The sequence below is a fragment of the Pithys albifrons genome, chromosome 1 (genome assembly GCF_047495875.1).
Source record: "Pithys albifrons albifrons isolate INPA30051 chromosome 1, PitAlb_v1, whole genome shotgun sequence".
Lineage (NCBI taxonomy): Eukaryota > Metazoa > Chordata > Aves > Passeriformes > Thamnophilidae > Pithys > Pithys albifrons.
Window position 1 is genome coordinate 19,198,355 of NC_092458.1, and position 27,918 is coordinate 19,226,272.

Genomic DNA, 27,918 nt, shown 5'->3' on the forward strand with positions numbered 1-27,918 from the left:
TTAGCAATTCCTGCTAAGGACAAGTGTGGCAAGTTGAGACCATCTGCAAGATTCTCTGGTGCCGAGTGTGTGTGTTTAAGACTTTCCTTTTTGCCAAGAACAAACATGGGAGAAGTACAGACTTATCAATAGTGGCAGTTTTCACACTAAAAAGGATGCACAGATCCAGAACTCAGGAGCTGAGAAACATCTTGTTTAATATCTCTTATGGACACCATCCCACAGAGTAGCACATTCATGGCTAAGCAGAACTGTCTGACAGAAACTTTTCAAAAGCAGTCATGTATTCCTAAGCACGCTCCTTGTGCTTTTTCATTAAGAGGAATTTTCCAGCCAACAATATATTTTATTTGCATTTTGCGAACAAAATATTTCTCAGTGGTTACAGTACATTTTTTCCATCAAAATAAAATCTATAGAAAGAATATATTTTCTGGCTTGCTAGCTTTTAAAACCTGATAGCTCTCCAGGATTTTAAAGTCATTAAGCTAAAAATCTTAGGGAAAAAAAAGCCTTACATTTAAAATATCTCACTTGGTTTGTAGCGCCAAATAGAAGTGATTAATGCTAACCACACTTAAGGAGTCATTAAAATGATTTCTTGTCTGGATGGAGAGTGGTGTACATGTGCCTGCCTTTATTGTTCTAACATCTGTCCATCCCTGCAATTCCTGCTCACACAAATAAGCCTTTTCAGTTTTCTATTCAAGACCCTGCAGTAGATGGTACCTATTTACTGGAATGCTTGGATCTTTTCTGAACGGTTTTTTTGTGAGTTTGGAGATTGTTCTTGCTAGTATTCCTAATTATTTCTTTCTTCAGGAGGGTTTTACTGAAAGGAGAGAGCTCACATTTGTTGGCAACTGTTCATATAAATTGTCTCCTTTGCCCATTTCCGCACTTCAATGAACTGGTATTCTTATCCACTTCAGTGGCTTGCTGTAGTGTATCTCTCAGGACATGGAGGCATGGTCTCTGCACCACAGCTGTAGAGATCCGAGTCTCATGGTGGCAGACTCTGAGTCACAGCAGCATAGCACCAAGCATTGCAGCAAAGTGCTTCAAAACTCTGCAGCCCTGGCTGCTGCTCTCTGGGCTTCACAGTGCAAAAGCCCCCAGACTTACGGGCCGACATCCTGGTTGAAACTCCCAGGAGCTCAGGGATGTCCCTTCGGCCTGTGGTTGTAGATTCTGGAATCTGAGGATCCTTCTGCACAACAGGTAATAAGCTGCAGAAGTTGCTTTTTTTGTGGTCAATAGGATGATTCACATAACATGGTAACACTGAGAATAAAGGTCAATCTCTTCTTTTTTGGCAGGTGACATGTCATACCTTAAACAGCAAGTGCCAGTTGAAAGTAAAGAGTAACACATGCTATTGCTGTGATCTGTACAACTGTGAGAAGTAAGTACCTGTGTGCAGTTCATGGCCTCTGGGAAATCCTTAGGTGTTCGTCCTTGCTTGTAAATGATAAGGCCTGGAGAAGCAACACAAGGAGCACAACTGTATGTTGAGAAGTCCAGTTTCTTTGCAACTGAAGTCCTGACACAAGCAGAGAAATGATCAGGAGTTGTTTATTGTTTGTATTATTTCAGTTTCTTTTTCTTTAAATACATCCATAAGCTCTTTGCTGTGTGATCAAAATTGATCACACAGTCATAGCCCTGTTCTGATGTACTGTTTGTCTGGCAATACAATTTCCCCATTAATGAATCTTCTGCCTGACTCACCCTTTGCACACCTCAGTATCACAGAAATCACAGAATTATTTGGGTTGGAAGGGACCTTCAAGATCATCTAGTTCCAACCCCCTTGCCATAAGCAGGGACATCCAGCAGGTTGCTCAGAGCCTTATCCAACCAGGCCTTGAACAGTTTCATAAATGGGGCATCCACAGCTTCTCTGGACAACCTATTCCAGTGTCTCATCATCCTCACAGTGAGGAATTTCTTCCTAATACCTAATCTAAATCTTTCCTCTTTCAGTTTAAAGCCATTCCCCCTTGTCCTGTCACTACATGCCTTTGTATCATCTTACCAGGCACTCTTCTGCAACCTCTGGAAACTGTTCACTCACAGTCACTTTTCCTCTTTTCCTCCTGTGTATTTCTCATCTTTCTTCCTTCCTACATCTCCTGTTTTATTTTGGTTTTCCCCCTTTTCACATGCTAGTAGCCCTTTATAACCCCAGTCCTCTGTAAGCCTTGGATAGCCTGCTGCCAGACTTGAACATTTAAGGCATAGGGAAAGAAGGGTGGCACAATCTGGCTTCTGCCTAAAAAAGTTACTCTTGCCCAGATCCTGACTCAGCTAGAGAAGTGGAAAATGAAATGTGGGACTAGGGGAAAGTAATTTATGCATGCATATTTCTCATGAAGATAGGAGACAAAAAGTGAGTGCAGATGTATGGAATGGATTAAAAGATCCTATGAACATTACAATCTTGTGCTTATGTAAGAAATGTTTAATCTGGATATGATGGAGGCATACAAAGCAAGTGAAATGGGAAATGGGAATGCACAACTGTGGTACCTTTCCTATGACAAACACAGAAGTCCTTACATTAGCCAAACAGGCATTGGGCATTTCTATGACAGACAAATGATGGAGCACCATATTTGCAGTGCAATGCATATTCTGAGAATTCTTCCTTCCATAGTACACAGCTAACTGCTGTGTGTTAAAACTGAATCAAAGGGCAGAATTCAATATAGAAAAGAACAGGGGTGCTAAAGGGGTGAAAGTATGCAGAGTTATGAAAGAAAAGCGACTAAAACTCTGTTGCTTAAAGCATTAGGTAACAACAAGGAGAGCTCAGGCATATTCCCCCTCCAGATAGAGATCCTCAGTCCCATTTTTCTAAGACATTTGCTTTGTCTGAAACGCTTGTGACTGATCGCTGCTGTGAGGGTATCCAGTGATATCATTAAACAAGTGTGTTCTTCTGTTGTCAACATTCCACAGTGGAATGCAATCTTATGGCACTGGCATGGACAAATCTAGAGTAAATAAGCAGTCATGCTGCTCTAGAGACTTGTAATTCCAGTTCCCAGGATGGCTAGAGAGAAGTAATAGACACAGTCACACAGAGGCTTGTTGTCAGGCATGGAATAGAGTGGTATGTAGGCAGGATCATACTAGATTTCCTCAGCCTCGTGGCAGCTGAAGGTATAGAAGTTTTTTAGTTAAGATGGGCTCCTGATAGAGGCCCAAGTGAACTCAACAGCAGTGGTTCTTCAGTGCCTGAATCATGCCCCAAAGCCATCGATTGAACAATTCCAGAAGTTACTGTGCCTGGCTTGGTTCTTCCCAGAAATACTGAGTGTTTCTCCACACTGCTACCTTCCTCTGCACAGCTTTCTCTACCCACCATCACTGCTGCCCCACGCATTGGGGATGGAAGAACAGAAGAGCGGGTACAAACTGCTCACTTCTGGTTTCCACTGTAATCTGATGGCATTTGCCTAACAGTGGGAAAACAGGCTTGGCATTTAAAAAATCTTTCCAACTCAAAGAGCTGCTTCAGGAGCTCATTAGTGGGCTAGAATTAAGGCAGGTACTGGAAAGAACTGCAGGAACCTGTGGTTTCAAATTTTGCAGTAGGATATTTCTGGCTTTTGGCAAAACAATGAGGATGAACTTGACAACATGCCTGATTTACAATAACCAATGTGGTGTAGATATATGAACAAAGATTTCTGGATAGTACAATCCATAGTGTAAAGACACATCTTTATACTGTACTGTGTCATATTTCTTAATTTATAACCACAGACACTAATATTTCTTAATATTTCTTATAACCACAGACACTATAAACAGATGTAGCCAGCTGGCAAAATCTCCCTTCCTGTGATTGAATTAATGCTTAAGTAACTTGCCTGTCTCCATTTCAGAGATGCCAGCAGGTGAGCTGTGGAAAAAAGCAAAGTAAGCATGCTTTAGCTGCTAGCTATATGCCAAGGGCAGCATTCATATACCAAGATTATACCTGTGTTCAGAGACCCTGAGCAAAAAATAAAAGAGTCCATGTCCAACAGCATGCTGTTACACATGACCAATCAGCCGAACTAGAGCTGGTATTAGTTGGACTATGTTTGATGCTAGCCTTAGCAGAATGAGTTTTGCAGCAGGGCTTTCTCTAGTTCTTCTGAGCAGTGTTTGGTGGGAGCATGGATGAAGTACTTTGCCAAAGGAGGGATTGAGATCCTCTAGTGCTCTGTATTATGTGCAAAACCATTCCCACTGCAGTGACATTGTCTCCATTCCCTTTCAGTTCAGACCAGTCCTCCAGCTACTATGAATTTCTTGGCGTGAGCAGCTGTCAGGATGTGGTTCACCTGTACAGACTGCTGTGGTCCTCCACAGTCCTCAACATCATTGGCTTGTTTCTGGGGATCATCACAGCAGCCATTCTTGGGGCTTTTAAAGACATGGTAAGGTTCACAGTCTTTTCCCTTATGTCTGGACCTCTGTGCTGGTTGACATTATCAAATGGGTTAAAACCAAGGAAGCATAAGAATACAAAGGAGACACTTTAAACAGGTTTACTGTGTGTTCTGGGAGTCTGCTGGAGTCATCTCTTTAGGCTAAGCTGTTGCCAAGCTGCTCACAGCTAAGTAGGTCAAGGCTGGTCAAATACATGAATAGAAGAGAAAAAACAGGTGTCTGTGTGAAAAAATGGTGGCAATTCACTTAGTGGTAGGAGTTTTTTTCCTTCTAATTCATTACTGACTATGTGGGCCAGCAGAGTCTGAGGATGCTAGTTCGTAGCTAACTTGTAAAACTCAAGTCTTGGGTGTGACTAAGCAGGTGTGACTGCTTAACTTTACTAAGCAGTTCTTTTTCCCAAGAATGGGGATGAAGTTTGAAGTACCAATCAAGTTTTTATTTAAACAGTTGTGTACCCAGGTCACATTAGCGTTCTCTTTTCCTTCACTAAGGAATGCCACACTGTAACTGCTCCCTGTGCCATACCACCATGTTGTGCTGATGTGCAGAACTGCGTTCAGAAGGGGCTGTTTACTATGAGGGATTCTCCAGTACAGTGCCTCATCTGTCTAGATTTTCTTACACATTAAAGGGGTGAAATTGCTGTTCCTGGGATTATCACTGTCACTGGTCATGTTTGCTAAAGCAGTGCCTAAAGACCTACAAAGGGGCTCATGATTTACTGGGCTCTCAGAAGAGCAAATGGTCTCAGCCCAAATTGCTTCCAAAGTAAATGGGCAAAGGTGTGGGGATGGAGGCAAAATGCCAGAGCCAAAGGGAGGTGTGATAGCAGCACGGGTAATCTTAGAACCATGATGTTTCTGTTGACTGTTCCAGAGGTAAAAACTAAACAAAAAGCCGGATAAAACAAGAGAGGGATGGAGCAGGGAAGAGAAAGCAAGAGAGACAGCTCTGAAGTACATCTGGACTGGAGGAAGGGCAGACTAGAGGGAAGGTGCTGCTCAGAGCTGGCAGCCAGTGAGCCAAGAACCCAGTCAGACTGGGGGCCATCCAGGCCTGGCTCTGACCACCCAGTGTTCCTTAGCAAGCATGCTCAGGCTACAACATGTGTTGGGTGATTAAAACCACATGACAGTGCAGGGCCATATGAATTATTTGAAATTCACCTTTGTTAAGAGTTGCAAAATTTCCTGGAAACATTCCCTTTTCCAGCTTAAGGCAAATGAGAACACAGCTTTCCCATGGAAAAAATGTGCAGCGGCTGAGTGGTCCTTTAAGTGAGGGGACACTTGCAAGGAGTTGATAACAGATTTCAGCCAGCCAGTAAAGAGTTGCAGCTGCCCAATGGGAGGGACTGGAATCAGCTTTCCTACCTTAATTCATTCCCTCCCTGTAAGAGAAGCAATGGCAGAAGGGGAGGAGAAACAACTACAGTGGGAAACGAGAGGAAAAGCAACTGCATGAGAAGGTGAAGGCAGGAAGCATCTACAAGAAGTCCTTGGGAGAGTACTGCAGTTTTTCAGTGCTGCTAAGTGTTTTCCCCAGCCTAGCAGATGGGTGCAAGTGCAGCTCTGGGAATTGTTAGTGCTCTCTCAGGATGGGAAAGGGTATAGAGAGCCAGTGTGAGTGTACCTTATTTGTCTTGGTCAAACTAAGGCTTACATGGGATATGGGCTGATGCTTTGTGGCAGGGTGAGCTCCAGCCCAGATACAGCTCTGTGCTTCACAGGCCCAGCACTGCACTCGTGAGGGATACCAAGCCAAGGAGATGTTTGTGGGAGAACTGGGGTCTTCATTACCTGGCACATTGCTTGGCTAGGAGGCTGAGCCTGGGTAACAGTCTTGGCCCTTTTGATTGGAAAGCATAAAGCTGTGCAAGGACATTGTAGTAGTAGTGGATATGCAGCTTCCACACAAGCTCAGATGGAGTGAGTCTGTCAAGGCTCAAGCTAAAATCCTGATCTGAATAAGCTGTTCACTGTCTCCTCTCAGTGTGAGCAGAAAAAAAGATGTCCCTAGTTCAAGGAAAAGATAGTTTTGTGACAGTCACTTCAGGACAGCACAGGAGCCATGCTGTGCTTGTGAAACAGCAATTCAAAATGCAATGACCACTCCTTGCTCCTGCCTGTGCTTTTTCAGGGTTCTTTTGAGTTTTGTACTAGAGCTGGTTTGCTAATCTGCTACTCCCTTTCCTTAAAAAAGGAGTACCTCTTGCGGAAAGAGAGGGGCCAAGAAAACCTGAAGCAGAAGAGGGAAAGAAAGGGGACTGAAATAACAAAAAAACCAAAGCTTTAAAATATGTGGGAGAACTTCTTTGTTTCAGGCCATCACCCTCTCACAGAAGTGCTCACTGGCATTTTGCAGGGGAGCTCAAAGCCCCGCGGAAACGCCTCAGGACATTGCTCTGGGATTGACTTCCAGCAATCACAAGGGGCCGGGCTGACTAGTCAAACAAAACACATCATGTTTATCTCTGGGGAATGCTGGCAGTCAAAACATGTTAACAAGGGGAGAGTTTGCGAAACAGTGCAGTTGCCTTTAAAACCATCGTATTTCCTGGGCAGAAAAAAAAAAAAGTGTTGTTTTGGTTGTTGCGGGCTTGCTTTCTCGTGACAAATTCCCTGCAGAGCTTGGCACGCTCCCTGTGGTTTTGCTTCCTGCCAGAGTGCCGTGCTGGCTTGGTGGGGAATATTTCATCCCCGCCAAGGGGGCAGCCCAGCGCCCCCTGTGTAACCCCGGGGGTCCTGCCCTGGGATCTGCAGGGTGCTGAGGGAGCTGCAGGGGTTGCGGCAGGTACCCTCCTTTTCAGATCTACAGTGTGCTTGGATATAGGATGCTGGCTAGGCAGGTACACTGAAGTCACCTCAAAGAAAAAGCAGATTGACATTTAACTAGATGGACTTGGAGCATCCGAAATGGTAACAACCTGTGATTATTTCTTACAGAAGATGGAGGAAAAGAATTGCATGGAAAATTTCACTTGCTGGTGCTAAAAGTTAATCTAGAAACTCCCTTCTCTCTCCCGGTATTCAGCTGATGACTTCTGGATGTTTTCCTGACACACCTTGCCAAGGAATCTGCCTGCCCGGAGTTTAGGGTTGCATTAATCCGAACTACTGATGGTCCAGAGGGGGAGGGGTGTTGCTGCTTTTTTTAATTTTTTTTTTCAATTAGTCTCCTTCTTGCAGTCCTTAAGGGATTCTGAATAGATTAAATGGCATCCCCTTATCCTCTCTCCTCTTCCTTCACTCTACTTTAAAAAGGAAAACAAAATGAATCCCTCATTACTGAGCTACTTGCCACGCGTTTATGTCTTAGCTCGTACAACTAAAGGTGCAGCCTGATGTGAAAAGTAGCTATGGCTCAGAAACAAATGCTCTGGCAGGTCTGTGTCAGGCCAGTGAGCTGACACTGGCAGCATGCCCTGGCCAGTTTGGAGCTCCTTATCTCTGACTCGGGCGGTGGTTCAGTTTAGAATGTCTACACCTACCCGTGTATTTTAGGTGACTAATTTAGTGGTAAATGCTGGAATACTTGATAAAAACGCCCAGCCAGCTTCAGTACCTGCAAATTGTTGATGGCTGTGGGCTGAGACCAGATAGCCTGATAATAAGCTGCTTTGATCAGTAAGTTTGGAGTGGATGACTCCCTGACACTGACTTCTAAGGCCATTGTGATGTACATCCTTAGTAATTAGAGAGCGCTGCTGCTATGGATGGAGGAAATGTGAGAGGACTGACAGAGGTTCCCAGGAGAAGAACCCTAAGTGGGTCAAACAGCAGCACCCAGAGCCTCACATCAGAAAGCTGAATGCAAAACAGACATCTGTGCTTCACACTGGGCAAAATAAGCATTTCTTGATGCATTTATGTCCCTTGCCAGAGGGATCTGATTTCATCCCTCCTCCGAGGAAGGAAGAGCACACTCTGGGGCCATGTCACTGGCTGCAAACCTTTGGGTCTGAGGCAAGCATATTAACTGCTTCTCACTACCCCGCCTGAAAGGCAGTGTCTTTGTTTCTTCCCACCATATCCACCCAGCAGGGTGGGTAGAAGGAGGGGTACCTTGCAGATGAGAGTGTTTTGAGGAAGGTGCCTTGAAGATGAGTGACTTGCCTTCTCCCGTGAAATAAGCTCTCTGCTTTCAACCCCAGCCTTTTTCTGTGCCAGTTTCTGAAATGCCTAGTTTCTCCAGGGAGCTAAGGCCTAGATTGTCAGGTAACCTCATGTGGCGCATCAGTGGCTTAGATGACATTTTCCATGTACAAACACAATTAATATGCCTCTTTCTCAGTCTCAGAGAGATCTCACACAGCCGTTTATGTCTCTAACTGAGAAATCTGAAAGGAAATGCTAAAAAAAGGTTAAAAAAAATCCTGGCTGCTGCTTTCAACATTTGTCTGGCAACCACCATATTTTATTATTTCAGTGAAAAGTCCATGCTCTCATGTGGAGGGATCCACTAATAAAAACAAAGGAAAGAAAAAAACCCACTGGATTTATCTCAAGAAAATCTTTCTGAGAGCTCTGTTGCTCTCTTGTCCTTCGCAAATGGTTATATAGCACATGGGTTTAGCGTTTAACACAAACCCCCTTTCACATTTAGCTTTTGCTCTTTTTTTCCTCTTCCTCACCAAGTTTTATTAGCTGGTTTAATATGAACTATTACTTCTTCCTGCAAACCTCATTTCACACTGTAATTAAGGGACATGCCAATAAAGCCACGGGAGAAGGATTTTATTGTGGCAGGAATGAGGTATGCATGTTGAGAGAGATACCGGAGTGCCAGCAGCAAACTCCAGCTCACAAGTGAGAGGGACCTGTGAACGTAGAGCAACTAGTCTGGAAAGCGATCTTTGTAAATCTGTGTAGGAAAGCAGGGAAAAAAGACATGAGGGCTTCAGGTAGTTGCTAATGGAAAGCGTCTACAGCAAATGACAAAGGACTGGGTATTTGGTGCTGGAATGAGCGAGAAGAGGCAGGCAAAGCTCTATGCTGTGCTCTTCAGGGTGTCTCAGATCTGGAGTCCTGCCACTGCTTCTGGAACTGTTGCTAGGGAAGCACCAGCAGTCTTTTTCCAAGGGAAGAAGATTAAAATAGCTCTGTATTTTTACTCAGAAAATTCACTCCGGATACACCCTCCTCATTCTGTCTGTTCCTTGGTTTTTTGTACTGTTGGTATTGTGTTGGAAAATAGAAAGTTGTTAAATTGTCTGGTTGCTTGTGTTAGGAGCAGTTCCTGCTCCATGCCCCTCTATGCTGTGCTGATACATTGCTGTCTTCTGTGCTCAACAGGTACCTCTGTCCCAAATGGCTTTCAGTGCTGCACCTCCTCCTCAGATCCTGTACAATCCTGCCCAGCAGATCCTGACATATGCCGGGTTCTGTCCTTCTGCAGCAACTATTTCTGCATATCCATCCTACCCATTACCTCTTCAGGTACAGTACAAAATGGCACCCTTGTTACTCCATGAGTTAAGTGTAAGATGCTACTCAGTACAAACTTTGCAGAGGTATGTCTTAGCTCCTGGAGGTTTGAACCAAGGCAAGGAAGTTGGATCCCAACACACAGGTTTATCTCTGGGATGACTTAGTCTGTGCTTAGTTTCAGGTTTGTTCTCAGACCTCAGGCTTTCTCTGGTTATCCTTTGCTGACCAGTATTCCCAGTGTGGGATTCAGGCTGTACATAACTACCGCAAGTAGTTACGAAGGTGAACACAGCCCCCATGTTAGGGAAGATGAAGCAGCAACAGAGGCATTGGAGAAGCCCAAGGAAGCATCTGACACACACAGAATTTGGGGGAAAAATTTACACACCTTAGCCCACCTTACTCTTAATACGGAGATAAGTATATTAGCACTCATCAGATGGAAAGGAAACAAGGGGAGGAAATAAGAAGCCTGTGAAACTGAGTGCTACAGAAAGAATGTACCTTGTAGAAATCATAGGAGCATTTAGACCTATGAGAGCAAAATAAGACTGTTTTGTTCCATATGAGAGCTTGTTGTACCTTGGGTGTGTAGTGCTAGACCAGTGGGTACCTCAAGTTTTACAATACTTCTTAATTGAAGAAGTTCATTTAGCTAAATGAAGTAGCTCATTTCACATGAACTAACAGCAGACCAGTTCCCCAAAGCCTCCTGTGCCACATTTGTTCAGGGGCAATAAGCTACCAGGCAGCAGTACTGGGACATGATGATCATCCACACAAGTGAACAGTTAGCATGCTCCCCAGACCACCTACCAGTCTCCCAACAATGCTTGGGAAAGGGTCAGAAGATGGCAGGGACAATGGACTGTTCCCAGTAGAAAACTGGCACACAAATAGTCCCACTGGTTTCATGCTAAGAGTTGTCATATGTGCTGTGCCACTTGGCTTCATAGGCAGAGAACAGTCCTTGGCATGTCTTAGTTAACATAAATGGGGCCAGGCACTTTTGGAGACCAAGGGTTGAGAGGCAAAAAAGAACATCTTTTTGTTTGCTTTTAGCTGCAAAGCTGTGCTGTTCTGTGGAGTTCAGTTAGCACATAGCCGAGAATAGAGGGAAGGGGATAAAAACTGATGGAAAAAAAGCAACTAAACTGAAAAACCACATGTAAGTAATCATGAGGATCCATTGTAACTGTTCAGTCCTGCATCCACTGAGAAACAAAAATACATTGCATTTACCCCAAATTCTTATTTGCATTCCAAAATAAACAGTTATTTCCCTAATTTCTACTTTTCCAAAGAAATGTATTTGTCTTCTTTCCTCTTCATAACATTCAGAGGCAGACATCATCAGCTGTCCCCAAGCCAGGAGAGGTTAGTGAGAAGCACGGGGCTCCAAATGGGAAAATTTAATCTTATTCCTAGGGAAATAAAGCAAGCTAGCCATCTCCTTTTATGTATGACCTCACTGCAGTTTGGAGAGAAGTAATTTCTGCATCAGTATATGACTTAAAAAAGCATAATAAACTTACTCAAGGCTACAAATGGTGAATGTTGGAAACCTGCACAATTAGGAACACCCAGAAGCTTTACTGTCATAACTTGAGAATTGTGGGCTGAGTCCATGGGGCTGGAGGTCTTCATGATCCAAGTGCTCCAAGCTGCTGGATTCAGGCCTTTGCACACCCCACTCAGCTGGTCCTAGTCCTTAATCCCAGTCTGGGGCTAGGATTCATCTGGCTAAATGCATGGGCTATTGGCCTGTAGGGATCTAGTACTGCCTAGTAAGGAGATCAAGTAGCCACCTTGTTCCCTGCTGCCACTCTGAGGCAACGTCCAGGTCCTGTAGTCCTCTCTGTGTCACATCTGCATGGACATGTGGAATATCCCATGGCATCCCAAAAGGGCTGGATGCTTACGTGTGGGCAACTGAATTAAGCTCTAGCTGTCCACTGAGTAGGAGACCCTGCTTGAGCTGCTCTGTCCCTCAGAGTAACACGTGGACTATCTCAGGCTAAAGTCATGTGGCATTGATTCCTGGTGCTCTCCTGGTGCTTAGCAGAGCAGCAAAGTCTTCAAAAGAATCACACCCTGAGCTGATGGTAAATGCTCCTCAGTTCACCTCATGGCTTCCTTGTCCACAAGCAGAAAGCAGCCAAATGCAAAAAAAGCGTGCTAAGGGGAATGCATTTTGACAAGGTTGTAAACAGTATTTCTTTTGTTTACTGTGGCATGTGCCAACAAAATCATTCATCACTTACTGGTACAATTCAGCCACAACTAGTCTTGGTAACAGGCCTTCCAACTGGTCAGGTAATGGTTGTGATTAGCTGTGCAGGGACTGGTGGTGATGACAGCAGTTATGAGTTGTCCCAGTCATTCCTGCTGCTAAAGGAGAACTCACTGCAGAAGCAAGTCCAGGCAAGCAGATGGAAGTAGTGGTTGTAGTTTGAGAGGGGAGGGAAGCGACAAGTCCAAAATAATAAAACCCAGAGCAACCCAAACCCACAACTAGCTCTGTCAGCATACCTGCAGTGCCTCACAGTATTAAAGGGCATAATCAGCCTTCCTGTGAGATGTCCCTACTTGCACCAAGTCACCCTGTGGTACAAAGGCAGGACAACATTCTCCTTGGGTTTGACCCAGGGAAGCAGTCCCTGTTCACCCAGAGCCCTGTGGAAAAGCTGTACACTTCAGCATGGGGTCTGCCAGCCCTGGGCAGCTCTGAGATGCCACTAAGGCCCAGCCCTGGTACTGGCCTTTTAGATTGTGGCTATTAATTTTTTTAGCAGCAGGGAGCAGCGTCTACTTGCCCATATTTTTCAATCCCTTTAAAAAAGGTCCATGATTACTTTGTTTTCGTTTTTAAATTCCAGGCAATTAAAGTTCACTTAAAGCCTGAACCTGAGGGGAGCTGAGTCCAGCTCTTCAGTTGAAGCCCATGGACTGGCATGTGCTGGCATATGAGGGGAGGAGTGATATCCTGACCCTCTTGAAAAACTTGGTTTAAAGTAGTGGTAGGATTTTATCCAGAATATTATTCCCTACGTGCATTCTTTTAGCAAACTCTTCTTGTTCCTGAACAGGGGCTACTTCCTAAGCTCTCGTTATTTTTGTGCCTCTTTCTGCCAAAGCCCCATCATAGATGAGACAGCCAAAGTGAAAGACCTACAGGGAGACACGTGTCTACCTGTGAAATTTTAAGAGGAATCTACATTTGGCAAAGGAATAAGACCTTGCATTTATGCAAGTATTATAAATGAGATTAATTACCTCTGAGGTAATTTAAATTTCACAATGATGCCTGGAAATGAGCAGCTACACGTAACCTAATCAGCCGGTCAGGTGCTGTGCCTCACCCAGGAAGTCAGAGCATCTTTTCCTGCAGAAATTCCTGTTCTGCTATTGCCCAGCTGTCTGCACAGTATCTATTAAAAATGACTTAGGTTACATATGGAATCTGTCTTGTTTCACTAGACACCATCCTTGCTAAACTTAAGCAGGTGCTTTAGAACTAAAGTTAATGTTGAGCTGCAATGCATGAGAAATTAATCATGGTGCTTATTATACAACACATAGTAAAAAAACTCAGAACTGCAATGAGTGTGTAATCCTTTATTGAAAAAGGTATTTTCTTTGTTTATATACAGCCTGCCAGCAATTTTCCAGGAACATCATCTACTGACATTTCTTTATCAGAAGAAACTCAGCCTCCATCTCAGTCCAGCTCCAGCTATGGTCTTCCCCCGAATGCTCCAGCCCTATATACACCAACTTACTGCTTGCCTGGAGAAAAGCCTCCACCATATGCACCATAGAACAAAGGATTTATTTTAGGTAGCTGGTAGGCTTTATTTTGTTTCTAAGAAATCTCTGGAAACTGCCGTGCAGGCACTAGACTTCCCAAAGGAACCCACTGCAGAGTGTGTTACAGCCACTCTGCTTTTACCCACATCTCACTGTTAGCAGGGCAGAAGCCTGGAAATGTAAGGGCAGGCACATCACCACTGGGGCAATCGGTCACCACCCCATTTGCCTGCAGTCAAATGTAGCACTGCTTTCTGGCTACCATAAGCATGAGATGTTTCCTTCTTTGTGCACTGCAGAATAGACTTTTTTTAAGAGGAGAAATGAAGACAACATTCTGGATATGTGGCCTGCTTTCATAAACCAATATAGTGGGGTTTTAGACTGTGTTGTCTGAGTGGGTAGTCAGGAGCAATCTGAGTCAATCGTTGTCAGTAGTAAGAGACCAGGTTTGTTTGCTTTTAGTATTTATTTAATAACCCTTTTTGGTGAAAGTGTTGTATCAATAAAGTGTGGCAATTATTTTACAATAAAATTCACAGTGTATATTTATACAGTACCAAAGGCTGTCTGTTTTTGTAAGGACAGGAAAACAAAATAACAGAGGAAGAACTACCCTACCAAATTGTTTCCTCTTTCAAGTTTCAGACAGAAAGGCTAATTTTATTGGACTGTTATATCTGTACTTTGTGCCAGTTTCGTCTGCATAGTAAAATGTCATGTCAGTGTGCTAAAGATGAAATTTCCAGACATGTATTTTATGTTGCACTTCAGTGTTTAAATTAATTCATTCTAGTCCAAATTGGACCACAACCAAAACCATTCTATGTTAAATGCCAGTTATTTATTTTTAAACTGATCAGGACTTGATGCAGGCATTTTACAATGGCTGAAACAGAATGAATGAAGGGTCTTTTTTTGTTATTTTCTCCTATTGTATAGAGATAGGCTAAGCAACAATACCTGTGGCAGTGCCATTGACAGGAGAAAAAGTCACGTCCCTGTTGTGTGCACCTTGCATCACATTAGCTGAGATTCCTCTTGGCACTGAGCTTCCATATTTTGGGACAGGAGTGGTTACACCAGCATGAAAACCCATCTGAATGTTGCATCCATTCACTGCATTTTGCTCCTGCAGGAAGGGTGTTGGTGCTACTTGCTCCACAGCACTAACAGTCTAGACATCTATGAAGCTATAGAAATTTCCTGAAAGGCCAAAGAGCAAAGCAGGGGAAGGAAGGTATTTCTCATTAACATTATAACCTGCTGCTCTGAATTACTAAGATATTGAAAAAAAACTATATAAACAAAACCAGGTTGCTTGACAGTTTTCTTTGAAAGGAAGTGACACCATCAGACCAACTCAAAATAGAACAAAGAATAATGATCCTTTTACATAATACTTTCCAAGTTCTAAGAAATTTCTGTTAATTCATGTACCTCCATGAAAGCAGATTCAGTACTAATACAGGTAATATCAGATGAATTTATATGGACCATCAAAGCCACCTTTTGTTCAGTTAAGGTTTTTCTGAGGTGCGAAGTTTTAGGCCAGTGACAAGGTGCCTTACGTGTATTGTTGACAAGATGAGTTATATGAACCTAATTGAGAATAACAGAAGTCATAGACCATTATTTTTGTTTTAAACATGAATTTAATGCCTCCAAAATGCTTAGTTCTTGTGCAAATACAGGCTGTGAAGATCACAGTCACCCTGCTCATGAAATAAGTAGAACTACACATTTGCTTTTTTTTGCTTGGTATGAATACTACCAGGGGAATCACTTGGTTCATTTTAAGGACTCAAATCCCAGAACAAACTTGCTCCCTTTGAATTGAACACCTAGACTTCTAACTGAAAAAAAATGAAATCAATGTTTCTCTTGGGTTGAAGCAAGTGACTGAGAAGGAATGAAGGAATGCTTACCGCAGCTGCCTCTTCCTTCAGTAGTACTGCTGTAGGGTATTAAAAAATTCACCTTTACACAAATGAACCCACCCTCTTCTGTCATTCTCCATAGAAATTCTGGGTTTCTCTTCTAAACCACTTTTTGGGTCAGGGTGCATTGTGGTCAATGCAAAATATCTTCACATGCATGCACACATATGCAAAGTCCTGTAGCAATTTTTGCTCTGCATTAGAAAATGGAATCATTTTGTTCATAGAACGTTTAGTATGAAACTGCAGAGTACTGTCATGTACCACAGGACTCATTTCTAGGACCCAAAATAATTCTGGCCTCATAAATAGTGCCACTTACATGACACAAAAGCAAGACATGTTTGTGATTCATTTATGCCACATGGTAGTTTTTGGGGAACTACCACAGAAATTATACAAAAATGCCAGACATAAGACTATTTTCCTAATGTTTCCTTTCAAAAGAACAAAGTACAACAGGGTTTGTTTGATCTTCTAGGTTTAAAAATACATGCCTTCCAAGTCTGTACTTTTTTCAGTAGAGATAATCCAAGTTAAAGAGATGAGAAATTGTGGTTTGACCCCATCCAGGAGTTCAGCCTCACACAGCCTCTTGGCCACTCTCCTGCACTGGGGTGGGCAGAGGGAATTGGGACGATAAAAGTAAAAAAAACCTCATGAGATAAAGGCAGGAGCAAAAGCCATGCATGCCAGCAAAGCAGAACAAGGAATTCATCTACCACTTCCCATGAGCAGGCAGGTGTTCAGCAATCTCCAGGAAAGCCAGGCAATGTCACATGTAACAGTGATGTAGGAAGACAAACACCACAATGCCAAATGCTGCCCTCCCCTTCCTCTTTCTTCCCCATTTTATAGGCTGAGCATGAGGCCATATGGTGTGGGATATGTCCCTGCTCAGTTGGGATCAGCTGTCCTGCCTGTGTCCCCTCACAGCTGCTGGTGAAGCCCCAGCTCTCTCGCTGGTGGGGTGGGGTGAGAAGCAGAAAAGGCCTTGATGCTGTGCAAGTCCTGCTTAAAAACAGCTAAAACATCCCTGTGTTATCAACACTGTTTCCAGCACAAATCCAAAACATAGCCCCATACTGGCTTCTATGAAGAATATTAACCAAAACCAGCACAGAGCTCTATTTCGGTGAAGGTCTAAAACAACCATGAAAAACACACAGAAAATATAACACTGCAGTGAGGACATGCTATTAACCAGAGTATCTTAAGGATTTCCAGCTCTTACTGAAGGTACTAACCTAATCTTTCTTGGGTACTCCATGAAATCACAAATTTATGTCGAGTCATCAGCTCTAACATAAAGGAATGACATCATTTCCCTTGCTCAATCAGAGAAAGCAAAAACTAGAACTACTTCTGGGTTTACCTATCCATATCCACTCCACCAGTAAGTTATTACTGTCTAGTGAGAAACTTTCCTTTCAAACTCGTGTCTGGTCAGACTTGAGTGCAAAGAGTCTTCTGACAGCTCCTTCTGTAACTATAAAAGAGTAGGTTTGGTGAAAGTGATAAAGTTCTGTTCTTTTCTACCCTACTGCATTACTGCTGACTGATTTGGTCATGACGTAGAGCTATAATGCCATGCTTTCTAATGGCTAATAGAGTACCTTCCTCTTGTCTGCTAAATAAAGCAGGGATCCTTGCCAGAAAATATGCTTGGGATAGTCTTCCCCCTCTTTCATCTTTTCCTCGGGGAAGTTACATCTTCACAGCTTGGTCACAGATGTTGCCACACATGTAGATTATTAGACTAATGTGTCATCTCCGTATTTGCTTAGGAAAAACATGACAAGAATGACCAGGAATAATTTATAAAAGACCTTGCAGAATTGGACCTTTTCCATGTTAGCCCTCTGAAGCATGGTGTAACCTTAACCATCCAGTATTTGGATTTTGCACCACAGCGTATACTTGTATTATTCAGTTTATTAATTTGATGCCAGACAAGGACCAAATAAAGCAAGATTTAAGTGACTCAGAGCAGGCTAGGCAAAGCCCAGCCCAACTTCACAAGGATAGCTTAAAAGCTGAATGCACTTCATGGTTCTACAACCTCTCCTGAGTAAATCCTCATGCATATTCTCACGTCACTGCAGTTCAGCCCAGCTAACTCTCACAGCTCAAGCTTCTCTGCTCCCACTAGGGTCACAGTGAGTGAGCCAACCAAAAAATTCAGCAGCAGAAATATGTCATCACCAGATAATATTCCCCAATTCTCAACACCTCATCATTTGCTCCAGGGGCTATTGACAAAAACTTTCAACTTATTAAATCTTTTCTTCTAAATGTTTCCTGCTGACCCAACTTTGTTTTCCATTTTCTGTTGACCAAGGGTTTTTCTAAACATCACAACTTAGTCTTCTTTCTAAGGCACCAGAAAGAGAAATTCTAGCAATAGGAATTGCAGCAACCTTTTGCTCTTCAGCTGAGAAGATAATACACTACAAATGTAAGCACATAAACCTCCCCACCTCCAAACAAAAAACCAAACCAACCAAACAGCACCCCCCTCATTAGTGTAATCTCCACATCAGGCACAGTGTGAGTCATTATGTCCAAATACCAGAATACAGAATAATCTCAGTACAAGTAAATTAAAAACTTGTATGTAAATATTTTATTCTCTCATATTTTGCAAATCAGAAAGCAGTGTTTGGTAATAAAAAATAATAGAGAATTATTATTTTTCTTCCAGTCCACATTCATATATTACCACGTTTTGCAAATTACAGATAAAACTGTCTCTTACAGTCTAAAGGTAACATTCACTTTTGGTATATTCTGTACTTCTGACATTTAATATTAGGCTTCTGAACTATTTACAAATATATTACAACCTTTAAACCTCGAAGCAAAGAGTATTTCAATAATCAATCTGACATAAGGATCAGTAGCTCCTACATAACTTCAGTGTTTACGAGAAACTATACACACAGTGCGGTAGATCTGAATAATTTATATCTTAAAAAAAAAAAAGAAAAGCACTGAAAGTTTCTGAGTATAAAACTTTCGCATTGCAGTGGTACCTACTGACCTGCCTCGACTGGAGGACAGGAATGTGAGGTGATGTCACTGTGCTTGTAGAGAGCCTCATCTAAGTCCAGTGCCTTGTTGCTCAGCTTGACAGTCATGCAGCCATGGTAGGATGCGGTGACCGGAGTAGAAGTGACAGGAACACCTGTGGGAAAGGGGAGACAAACATCTCTCATGGCTGGTTTTAAATAAATACCTGCCCTACCTAGGCTCACATGACTATCATTTCAATGAATTCAAGTTAACCTCTTCTCCCCTTCAGGATTTCTACCTCCCCCCTGTCCCCCTTGCCAGAAGGCAAGAGCACAATCACAGACGTGGGGAAAATACCATCTGCTCTGGTGCACAAAAACCCTTCTCCCAGGATGAACTCTTCCTCAGCTGCTCTGTGTCTCTGCACGGCCTCCAGTCCTGATGAAACCATGTGCTGCACAGCAGCAAGGCTTCACTCCATTTGCACACTGTGTTCACACTGCATTCCATCTCAGTGTTTTCCTCCCTCTCCATCTCTGAACCTCTTTGTCATTCATGGAGCTTCCTCTAATGCTCTGTCTCTTCAAAATAGCTGCTAAAAGATTATAGGAAGGACTTTACAACAGGAAAGCACCTCCTATATGCAGTCTCTATAACTTCCTGGACTCATCTTTACTATGATTATGGTACGTATCAGCACAAGGTGCTTGGTAGCCTTCATCAGAAAGACACTGGAATACATCAGTTGACTTGGTCAGACTAATGAGAGTAATTTTTTCCATCGAAATCCACCAGTGACATTCTTTTAATCAGTTTATCCAAGGCAGAAAACACATAGCAAGGGAGAAGACACTAAGTACAATTCAATAGACGAGAGAAAATTAGTCAATCTTACTACTAACTTCTCTAACAACACATACACACTGACCTTAAATAAACAAAAACCCCCTCACAGTAGCATAACAACATGAACATTTATGTGTGCTGTGTCCTCTACCCTTCCCCAAAGGTCATTATTTTATTTACAACCCAAAGCTGACCCAATCAAACTGGTTGTGCAATGGAAAATAATGAACGTCTCAAAGATTATTTAACTTCACAGTGATGCAAGTAGCTAAACAAACCCCATATCTTTACACTGAAGCAAGGACAAACTGAACAATAGGTTGTCCTGTTGACCCAAGATTATATGAAATTTAAAAGGTTCTGCCTGGAGACATGCAAGGCCAAATTTGAAGCTGATGTGATCAAACACAGCTCAGACAGAGTCTAGGACTAACTGAGAGAAAGAACATTTGTGGGGAATCTCTAAGCTACAAAGGGATACTAGAAATTTTTCAGCTTCCTGAGTGAGAAGTACATTGCTTAGTAGTTGCTTAAACTAATAGTGTTACCTATTTCATATTCCTCCCCATTTACCAAATTTTATCTGTGAAGTCTGCTTAAAAGAAGGGGGTATCTGTTGTAGTATACATGAATGTAAACTAAAGTTTATAGACACAGAAGAAGTAGAAGTTGTGCCCAAACAGCTTGAAGCCTCATTTAAGGGATCTTGCAGATTGCTGTTACATGTGCCACAGGGCAGACTGAAAGACAGTGTGGGCTTTCAGATGGCTATGTAAGATCCTACCAAAAACAAATTTTTTTTTTTTGTGTTATAGTTTTACATCAGGTGAAATACTTAATTTTCTGTTATGATTAGAAATGGATGTGTCTGAAATATGGTCCTGTAAAGATTCTGAAATCTGGTTTAAAGGCTGCTTCACCTGGTGGAATGCACATTTCCTGAAAAAATACCTATGCATCACATAAATCACATAATTCAGGATTTACCAGAACTGAAAAGACCTTAGAAAATATAATAAATGCCTACATGTTCCCTCTTATCTCTTGAGACTCTTAAGTAGTATTTTTTCCATATCTGCAATATTAGCTGTACTGAGGATGGGACATATTACGTATTTGGACTTAGAATTCTTTCTTTTTGTGGCAAATGGAATAAAGAGATCAAGTGTGATCACTACACTTTGTTCTTTTCCATTAGGTATGGAAGCCAGGAAAAGCAAAAACTACATAATATTTTCAAAATCTGAATAAGCCAAACTCTTAGATCTCACCATTCAGAATAGTTATTTAACCCACAGTGATTAATCCAACTGAAGTGCTGAAATGTTTATTTGTTTGGCAAATGACAAGGTTTCTTGATGCAAGAGCTGGGTTCCTCTCAATGGCAAAAGCAGACCCCTGGCATAAATTCCCATTACTGAGCAAAGCAGACTGAAGAGGGGAAAGTAGCTAAACCTACAGAAACCAGCTGGGTCTAACCACCCATAGCTATGCTCACACTTAGTTCTGAATAATTAAAAACTGTGCTTCGCTCAGCACAGTTAGTCTAAGCAAACCACAGAGAACCTGGGACAGTGACAGAATGGGATTTTTTTTCTGAGCTGTGAAACTCTCTGCTCTGCATCTGAGAGCTACTTTAAAGAAAGAAGGCATTTTCTCTTGCCAGTGCAATGGCCAGCTTGGACAATTCAATCTGACACTGGCAAAGGAAACGTTTGCTCCTACCAGTGCACGGAAGTCCCAGAGTATGTGGCCTTGCTCCTACCAGTGCACGGAAGTCCCAGAGTATGTGGCCTCCCCGTTTTGGGTGTGACTAGGAGCCATTTACATCATTGGCATAAATACTCAATAAACTCCTGTTCATGGCTGGAAAAGCCACGCTATGTGTCCTAGTACACGTGGCATCTCAGCCACCCTGTTCCACCCTGACTGCTTCAGCACCTACCAAGAGGCCAGTGTTGCTGCCTTTCCCTTGCTTGGGCAAGTAAAGACAAGATTTTGCTTAGCTGCTGGCATCATGTACATCAGAGGCATGAGTGTTTCTTTAATTGCATTCCTCAGCAGAAGGGACTGATAAACCAGTTCAGCCAGAACAAGAAATAAACTCCCAAACTTGGCCAAAATTCACAATTCAGATCAAAGTCTGACCTTCCAGGTTCAGAACAGAGAAGCAAACTGGTGACCTCCCAGAAGAAGTCCTGTTGTTGCTGGAAAGCCACAGAACCTATAAATGGTGGTAAGCCTTTAATTGTGCCCTACATACCCTCTGCTGGGAGGCAATCTGTTATCTGTGTAGTGCTGTGATCAGTTCAAAGAGAGCATCATCCAGGGAGAATCACCACACTGGGCTTCTCGAGCTTCAGTCAAAATACTGTGAGGCCACAGTACTCCCTTCAAGGAGTGCTCTCACAGGTTCATTGTATTAATGAAGCACTGCAGGAGTCTGTGGTCCAGCTTCTGTGGATTTTACCAGGTTTAGGATAATGATCCTGCTTACAGGTATCCTTCAGATAAATCATTGCTACTGCTGAACAAGCAAAGACTCCATATTTTTGCCTCCAGCTCTTCTCAGAAGGACACAATCATTCAAGAAAAGTGCAGCCCCTGATCTGTTATGCTCACATGTCTGCACTGCAGACAGAGCCTGCTCAAGCAGGATCAGAGAAGGAGGCTCACAACTTGAACAATCAGAAACAATTTTCCTCATTTCCAGCTCAGCAAGGTGAGTTGGGAGCCTATGGCCCATGGTACAGAACTGGAGACTTACCTGGCAATCCTCCCACATATGTCTTCACTGCTGACTGCAAAGAGCTCTCCAAGATGGACAGACTGTCCTCTAACTCAGGGATGCTTAGTTCACTTTCTCCTCCTATCCCATCTACCTTCAGGGATAAGTGATCTTTCTTGAGAAGGATGTCCACAGAGTGTTCCTTCTTATCACAGAGATTTATTGCCAGTCTGGACACAACTGTGTTCTCCAAGGCCACAATGATAAACTGAACAGCAGAGGAAAGAAAGAAAGAAAAAGAGGCAGTGAGCAGAAATACACTAACCACACTTACCCAGTACCAGGATGACCCCACTGTGGCCTTCACTACAAAGACTTTGCAGAGCCACCAGAAAATTAGGCTTATTACTATTGCTGATTGCATTCTGAGCTACTTTGCACAGATCAAAAAACAATGAACCAGTGGGACTAATGACTGGTTGAAACCAGTGTCTTCCCAGAGAGAATTCTTAGTGGGTCTTTCAGAGGTTGTTACATTGCACTGGAACCAAACCAACTGGAGCTGCTGCACTATAAATCAAAAGTTGCTTCATGGGTTTTAGTGAAATCATTCCTGGTTTACCCTTGTGTAATGCCAGAATCCATCCCTTTATTATGAATATCATTAAAAAGAATCTTCAGCACTCCATCATAACTGGCCTTTCACAGCACCTGGGTGATACCTAAAGCCTGTCTCTTGGATACTTTGGGACTGTTACTGATGAGCTCCAGAGAAAGGAAATTCCTGGTTTATGGAATTAAACAGCTTCTGTGCCAGAAAAAAATAGTAAAATGTGACTACATTCAAGAGAGCAGTTCCAATTTTTACTTAGAGTGTGCTTGCAAAGAGCCCCATAATAGCATTTAGCACATACCCATGAGAGGCAGAACTTTGGTGTCAGACAAGCACTGCTGTCTCCAACCATGTTCTGAACTGGTGGGGCAATAAGCAGGCTGGCAGCAAACCAGACCAGGTTTTGAAAATTACTTCACTTCCTAGGAATCAGCAAGGAACCTTCTCTAGAAAAATGCTTTTGTCTGTACCTGTTGTTTCAGTTTCTTTGTGGAGTGATAGTCAATCAGAGAGAGAGATAAAGGGACAGATGCTTCTTCTGTAACTAGAGCAAACAACACACCAGTATCTGTTGCTGGTTGAATTACAGCATTTACTTCTATTTCCCAGTTCTTCTTGGTTTCATTTCCAGAAGAAGGTTGCACTGCAGAAAAAAAATGCATAGGACACACATAGGACTAAGAGGTCAAATGTGTAGGCTGTGCAATTTCTCCCTGGAGAAGAGCAGAGGCAGATGAGCAGAGGCAGATGAAGGGATTGCCACATTTCTTTTATTCAAAAAAAAAAAATCATTCCAAAGCACCTGAACATAAAATGAGAGATGAAAATAGCGTCAGTTTCATCTTGTTACCTTGTGCATTCTGCTGCCTTTCAGAATGTCGCAAGGTAACATTAAGCTTTTTCTATCACAAAGACATACTCAAATTCCCATGGCTGACAATGCAACACATTCTAACAAGATAGGGCACCCAATTTTCGAATCGTTCTTGACTGCCCAAAGATCACTGAGGAATCTCAGTCCAAATCTGACATACAGGAAACATTTCTATGAAATCCTGTATTAAACTGAAAATCATGTAAGCATACTACACTCATCGCCTACCCAAACACTTGTCTCAGAAGTGTGGGATGTTTTATTTCACCTGTTGAATGCTGAATTGAACTTTCTGGTATCTTCCCACTGCCTCAGTGCCCTTGTATTTTAAAAAAGAATGCTGGCTACTAAGAAGTATCTCAGTGCTGCTCCTGCAACCTTCCTTCATAGGGGTATTAGCTTTGGTGGTTCACCACATCTTGAAATACAGTAATCTACTCTTCATAAAGCTTACCATTATGAAGAAAGAAAAAAAAAGAAAATAGAAAATTATTGTTTGGAAAAAAAAATGCAAATACTGAGGCCTTATCTCTGATGAGTGCTGTCATCTGCACTTCAGGTACTTCCTTGTCTTTACATTGCAGGTTTTGAATCCATGTGCTAAATAGTATGACAGACAGCTGATACTCCCTAATTTACAATGGCACAGCAGAAAAATCCACACACTGATGAACAGATGGGTCCTGCAGAGGAGAACTTACACACTAAGCTGAAATAGATGGTCGGCATTTGTGTGGGTTCAAAAACACTGACAGCTGATCATACATATAAACAAACATAATAATCTAGAACAATAAAGAGGTGCCCTTCTGAGTGCTATGTTATATGGACAAGTTTGGTTTGAAACTTGTTATTCCTGTATCTATGCCAGTTTCATTCAGCTTGTATCAGGGATATGATTATTTGCAGGGATATGCATTTGAGCCAAATGTAACTAATGCCACCTCCTGATTAAAAGTGAACCCAACCTTGGACATTTGTTACAGACAATTTCATTTTTTTTGTCCACCATAAACTCAAGATACAGCACTATGGCTTGCAGCTCTCCCTGTTGGGCAGAAAACAGTGGTAAGGACTGGAAGCACCTAAGCTAGTGGCAGATATGTGAAGTGTCTAAGACTAAGGATGAGCTTGAATCAGTCTGGATGTGAAATATATTACTAGAGCTAACCCACAAAGAACCTAATCTATGCTGGGCATACCCACACTGGCTTTAACTATTGTACCTAGGCCTTCCTTCACTATGAACCACAAGTTTAGTTATTCCTCTTCATCCACAGCTGCCAGTCTTTTGTGCATCAATCAACAGGTAGTCTGGCATACACTGTTTATTAACTAAGTACAGTTAATTACAGGACAACAGATCAGAAGTAATAACCTACTTACCGTAAGTAAGATTAAACACAGCAAAACCCCGTCCAGGATAGAAAGACCCTCGTCCTGCTACAGCAAAGCACTGCATCTTTTCATTCATCTTTATGGTCTCTTGGATAGAGGTGTCCTCCCCATTCAGCCAGTTCCATGCCCGCATGCAACCATCCAGCCGAGGGTTTATCTAGGAACATAAAGCAGTATCTCGTGCCTCAAACTACTGTTCAATGAAGAGGAATTGAGTGCAGGGGAATACTGTTATATTATGATACAGGAGAAATAATTTTGATGTGCTGTGCACATGCAAACCAATTGGCAGCAACACCAATCCTGCAACCCCAAGCAAGTGAGTGGTCAGTATTCCCCAGGAAACTTCCCCAGCTCAGCTTGTCTCCACAGAACAGAAGGGCACTAGCTAGTGCAGGTGCTGATTTGGTTTTACTGATTATGTAAGCTCCTCTGTATGTTGCACATCATTAGTGCAAGTTATTTCTAAAGCTCTGTAGCCAAGGCTCTGTAACTCCTATAATACTGCATGCAAATGCTGAAGGGTAACTGAAGTTAAAAACCCCAATCGTTTGTGTCCCTGCATGACACACAAGACAGACATTGGACCTGACCATGGTATAAATTTTTGGGTTCTGACTTAAGGAAGGGTGCCTGAACCACAAGACAGGCACACCACTCTGTACACACCTTGTTCCTTCCTGCTTCTAGTTAGGCTGTTCTGTAGGAAACGTCAGAGAAGAGAAGGCCCCTCACCAAGCCTCTAAATCAGCACCATTACCCCCATTAACTGAAGGAGAGAGAGAATTAAGTGTCTGAGCCAGGATAAAAACCTGAGGAGTTTTTGGCTCTCAATCCTAGATTCAGACCACACCCCGAGCTTACTGTTTCAGACAAGCAGTGGCCCTGAATGACTTTTTGTGAAGCACAGGAGCCTTCCCCAGCTGCTACACTTCCAGTTACAAGCCACAGGCTTGTCATCTCATTTACAAATAAAGAGATGCAAATTAGGGTTTCAAGGTGCCAGCTCTGTGTGTGGTAGACATTCAAACAGCCTGAGCAGCAGCTACTTCAGAAATGCACCAATCATCTAATCTCATCCAAAGGAGTGCCTTAACTTTTTTTATTCATATGCCCTATCTACTTGAATAAATAAAAATAAGCTTCTGTTTTCCTCACATCTCACTAAACTGAAACAGCAAACACAAGCAGCAAAATTGTGATAAAATAGAGGTGAAGCACAAACTTTGGTTGCAACACAAGAAGTGTCCCCGCTGTTGTTTGTGTAGAATTAACAGGTACAGTGGCACCCTCACACAGCAATGTGCCCACTGACCCTGCCCAGGGCCACTCATGCTCTCCAAGCCAGCATCACCACCATAAACTTTGTCATGTGCTCCAGTTCTGCTGTGCCCTAACTCTGCAGGTGGGATACATCTCACCCAAACTTACCAATCAAAAAATCAGGTGTCTCACCTTTGCTACTGGCTTAGGCTCCCACTACAGTTAATGGAGAGAAAGCTGTATCCAGAAGGTGACAATTCCACCTGTTTCAGGGCAGGCTGAACAGCTCTCAGGAAGGACCTACATTACCCCAAGAGAAGAGGAAATCAAGCGCTTTGGGCATGCAAACCATTACCAGTGTTTGTGCTATACTTACAGGTAGAATAAGGTCCTTGGTTTTAAAAGGAATGCCGCCTACTGTCAAATTCAGCTGATACACTCCTTTGTGTAGAGTAAACAGGTCCCCTGAGACAGCTATTTTCATCACTGCATCCCTGTTGATCTTTAATATCAAATTTCTTTCAAGTTCTTCAATAGAGATCTGAAAAAGTAAAATTTCAAATTGAATAATCCAGTATGAGAAGAACTTAGTATCTGCCGCCTCAACTACAGGGCAGACCCCACCAGAGAAATCCCCAAGACAGAGAAATATTTTCTGTCCCCAGGACTCTTTGTCTGCCTTTTAAACTACCTTCCACCTGGATGTGTAAATCTTTATTCCAGAAAGCAGTCTGTGATTACCCTAACAGTGAACATAGTCCAGCTACTTTGAAACAGCTACAGCAAAACACAAGTTGCATTGATGCCTTAGGTTGCTCTATGCAAAATGTAAATGCACTGAGTTAGTAATGAGAAACTTCTTACTGCAACAACATGTGAGAGGAAAAGCTGGAAAGACAGACAAGATGGAGTTTGTTAGAGTAGTGGAAGATAATGCAGAAGCCTTCCAGACACAGTCTTTGAATACTGACCTCTGCAAAAAGAACAACAGATGACGTAATTTTTGAGAGGGTAATAAAAACATGTAATAGGCAATAACTTTTCTCTCAAAAAAACCTCTGCAAGTTTTCCCTCCGTGTCTCCGAAGAGCTACCTCTAGGAAGATTATATTACAACTCACATTTTTTTAAAAAATCATAATTTTAATTACAACCAGGCTGCACAGAGAAGCACTATAAAGCATCCCTCTCTACAGAGGGAGAGAAGGAGGCAAAGCACAAGGATGATGCAGCAGGCTGAACAGCAGCATTGATCCTGCAGCCTTGGGTACTGGGGTACTGCTACAAACAGGGTGTTCTGTGGCTGTAGCAGAAGACAACCCATTCTTCCTGCAGAGAAGAAAGGTGTGAACCTCTACTATTTCATAACTTTCTTCCCACTCTACAGCAGCTACTTCACCTACCCACTCTTCATACAGCTCTGTTTCCTGGGACAACCAGATGCTGCCTCCATCCATAAGCCACTGCACGGAACCAACTATCTATTTTTGAGGCTGTTTAGAATTGATTTTCCCTCTCCCTGCTAGTAGGCCAAGTCCTGAGCATCTTTCT

The 27,918-nt window shown here is 42.6% G+C and overlaps 2 protein-coding genes across 6 annotated transcripts in view; one reads left to right on the forward strand and one right to left on the reverse strand.

The window, feature by feature from the left end:
• The window catches only part of TMEM255B (transmembrane protein 255B), a 68,238-nt gene extending 53,989 nt beyond the window's left edge, over nt 1–14,249 (forward strand). For both annotated transcript variants that reach the window (XM_071573472.1, XM_071573555.1), the window contains 4 exons: nt 1,320–1,405; nt 4,277–4,436; nt 9,747–9,890; nt 13,535–14,249. In XM_071573472.1, coding sequence (XP_071429573.1) covers nt 1,320–1,405; nt 4,277–4,436; nt 9,747–9,890; nt 13,535–13,702 — 558 coding nt within the window. In that variant the 3' untranslated portion in view covers nt 13,703–14,249. The remainder of the gene's footprint in view (nt 1–1,319; nt 1,406–4,276; nt 4,437–9,746; nt 9,891–13,534) is intronic.
• The window catches only part of GAS6 (growth arrest specific 6), a 58,163-nt gene continuing 31,586 nt past the window's right edge, over nt 1,342–27,918 (reverse strand). Inside the window, exons 11-16 of one of the 4 annotated variants that reach the window (XM_071573088.1) lie at nt 26,745–26,909; nt 25,094–25,262; nt 23,304–23,476; nt 22,260–22,488; nt 18,675–18,818; nt 1,342–1,543 (exon numbers count right to left, since the gene is read on the reverse strand). In XM_071573088.1, coding sequence (XP_071429189.1) covers nt 1,425–1,543; nt 18,675–18,818; nt 22,260–22,488; nt 23,304–23,476; nt 25,094–25,262; nt 26,745–26,909 — 999 coding nt within the window. In that variant the 3' untranslated portion in view covers nt 1,342–1,424. Of the gene's footprint in view, nt 1,544–13,636; nt 14,898–16,171; nt 16,244–18,234; nt 18,819–22,259; nt 22,489–23,303; nt 23,477–25,093; nt 25,263–26,744; nt 26,910–27,918 lie in introns of those variants that run through there. The other 3 variants (XM_071573165.1, XM_071573254.1, XM_071573337.1) reach the window with 3 other exon arrangements.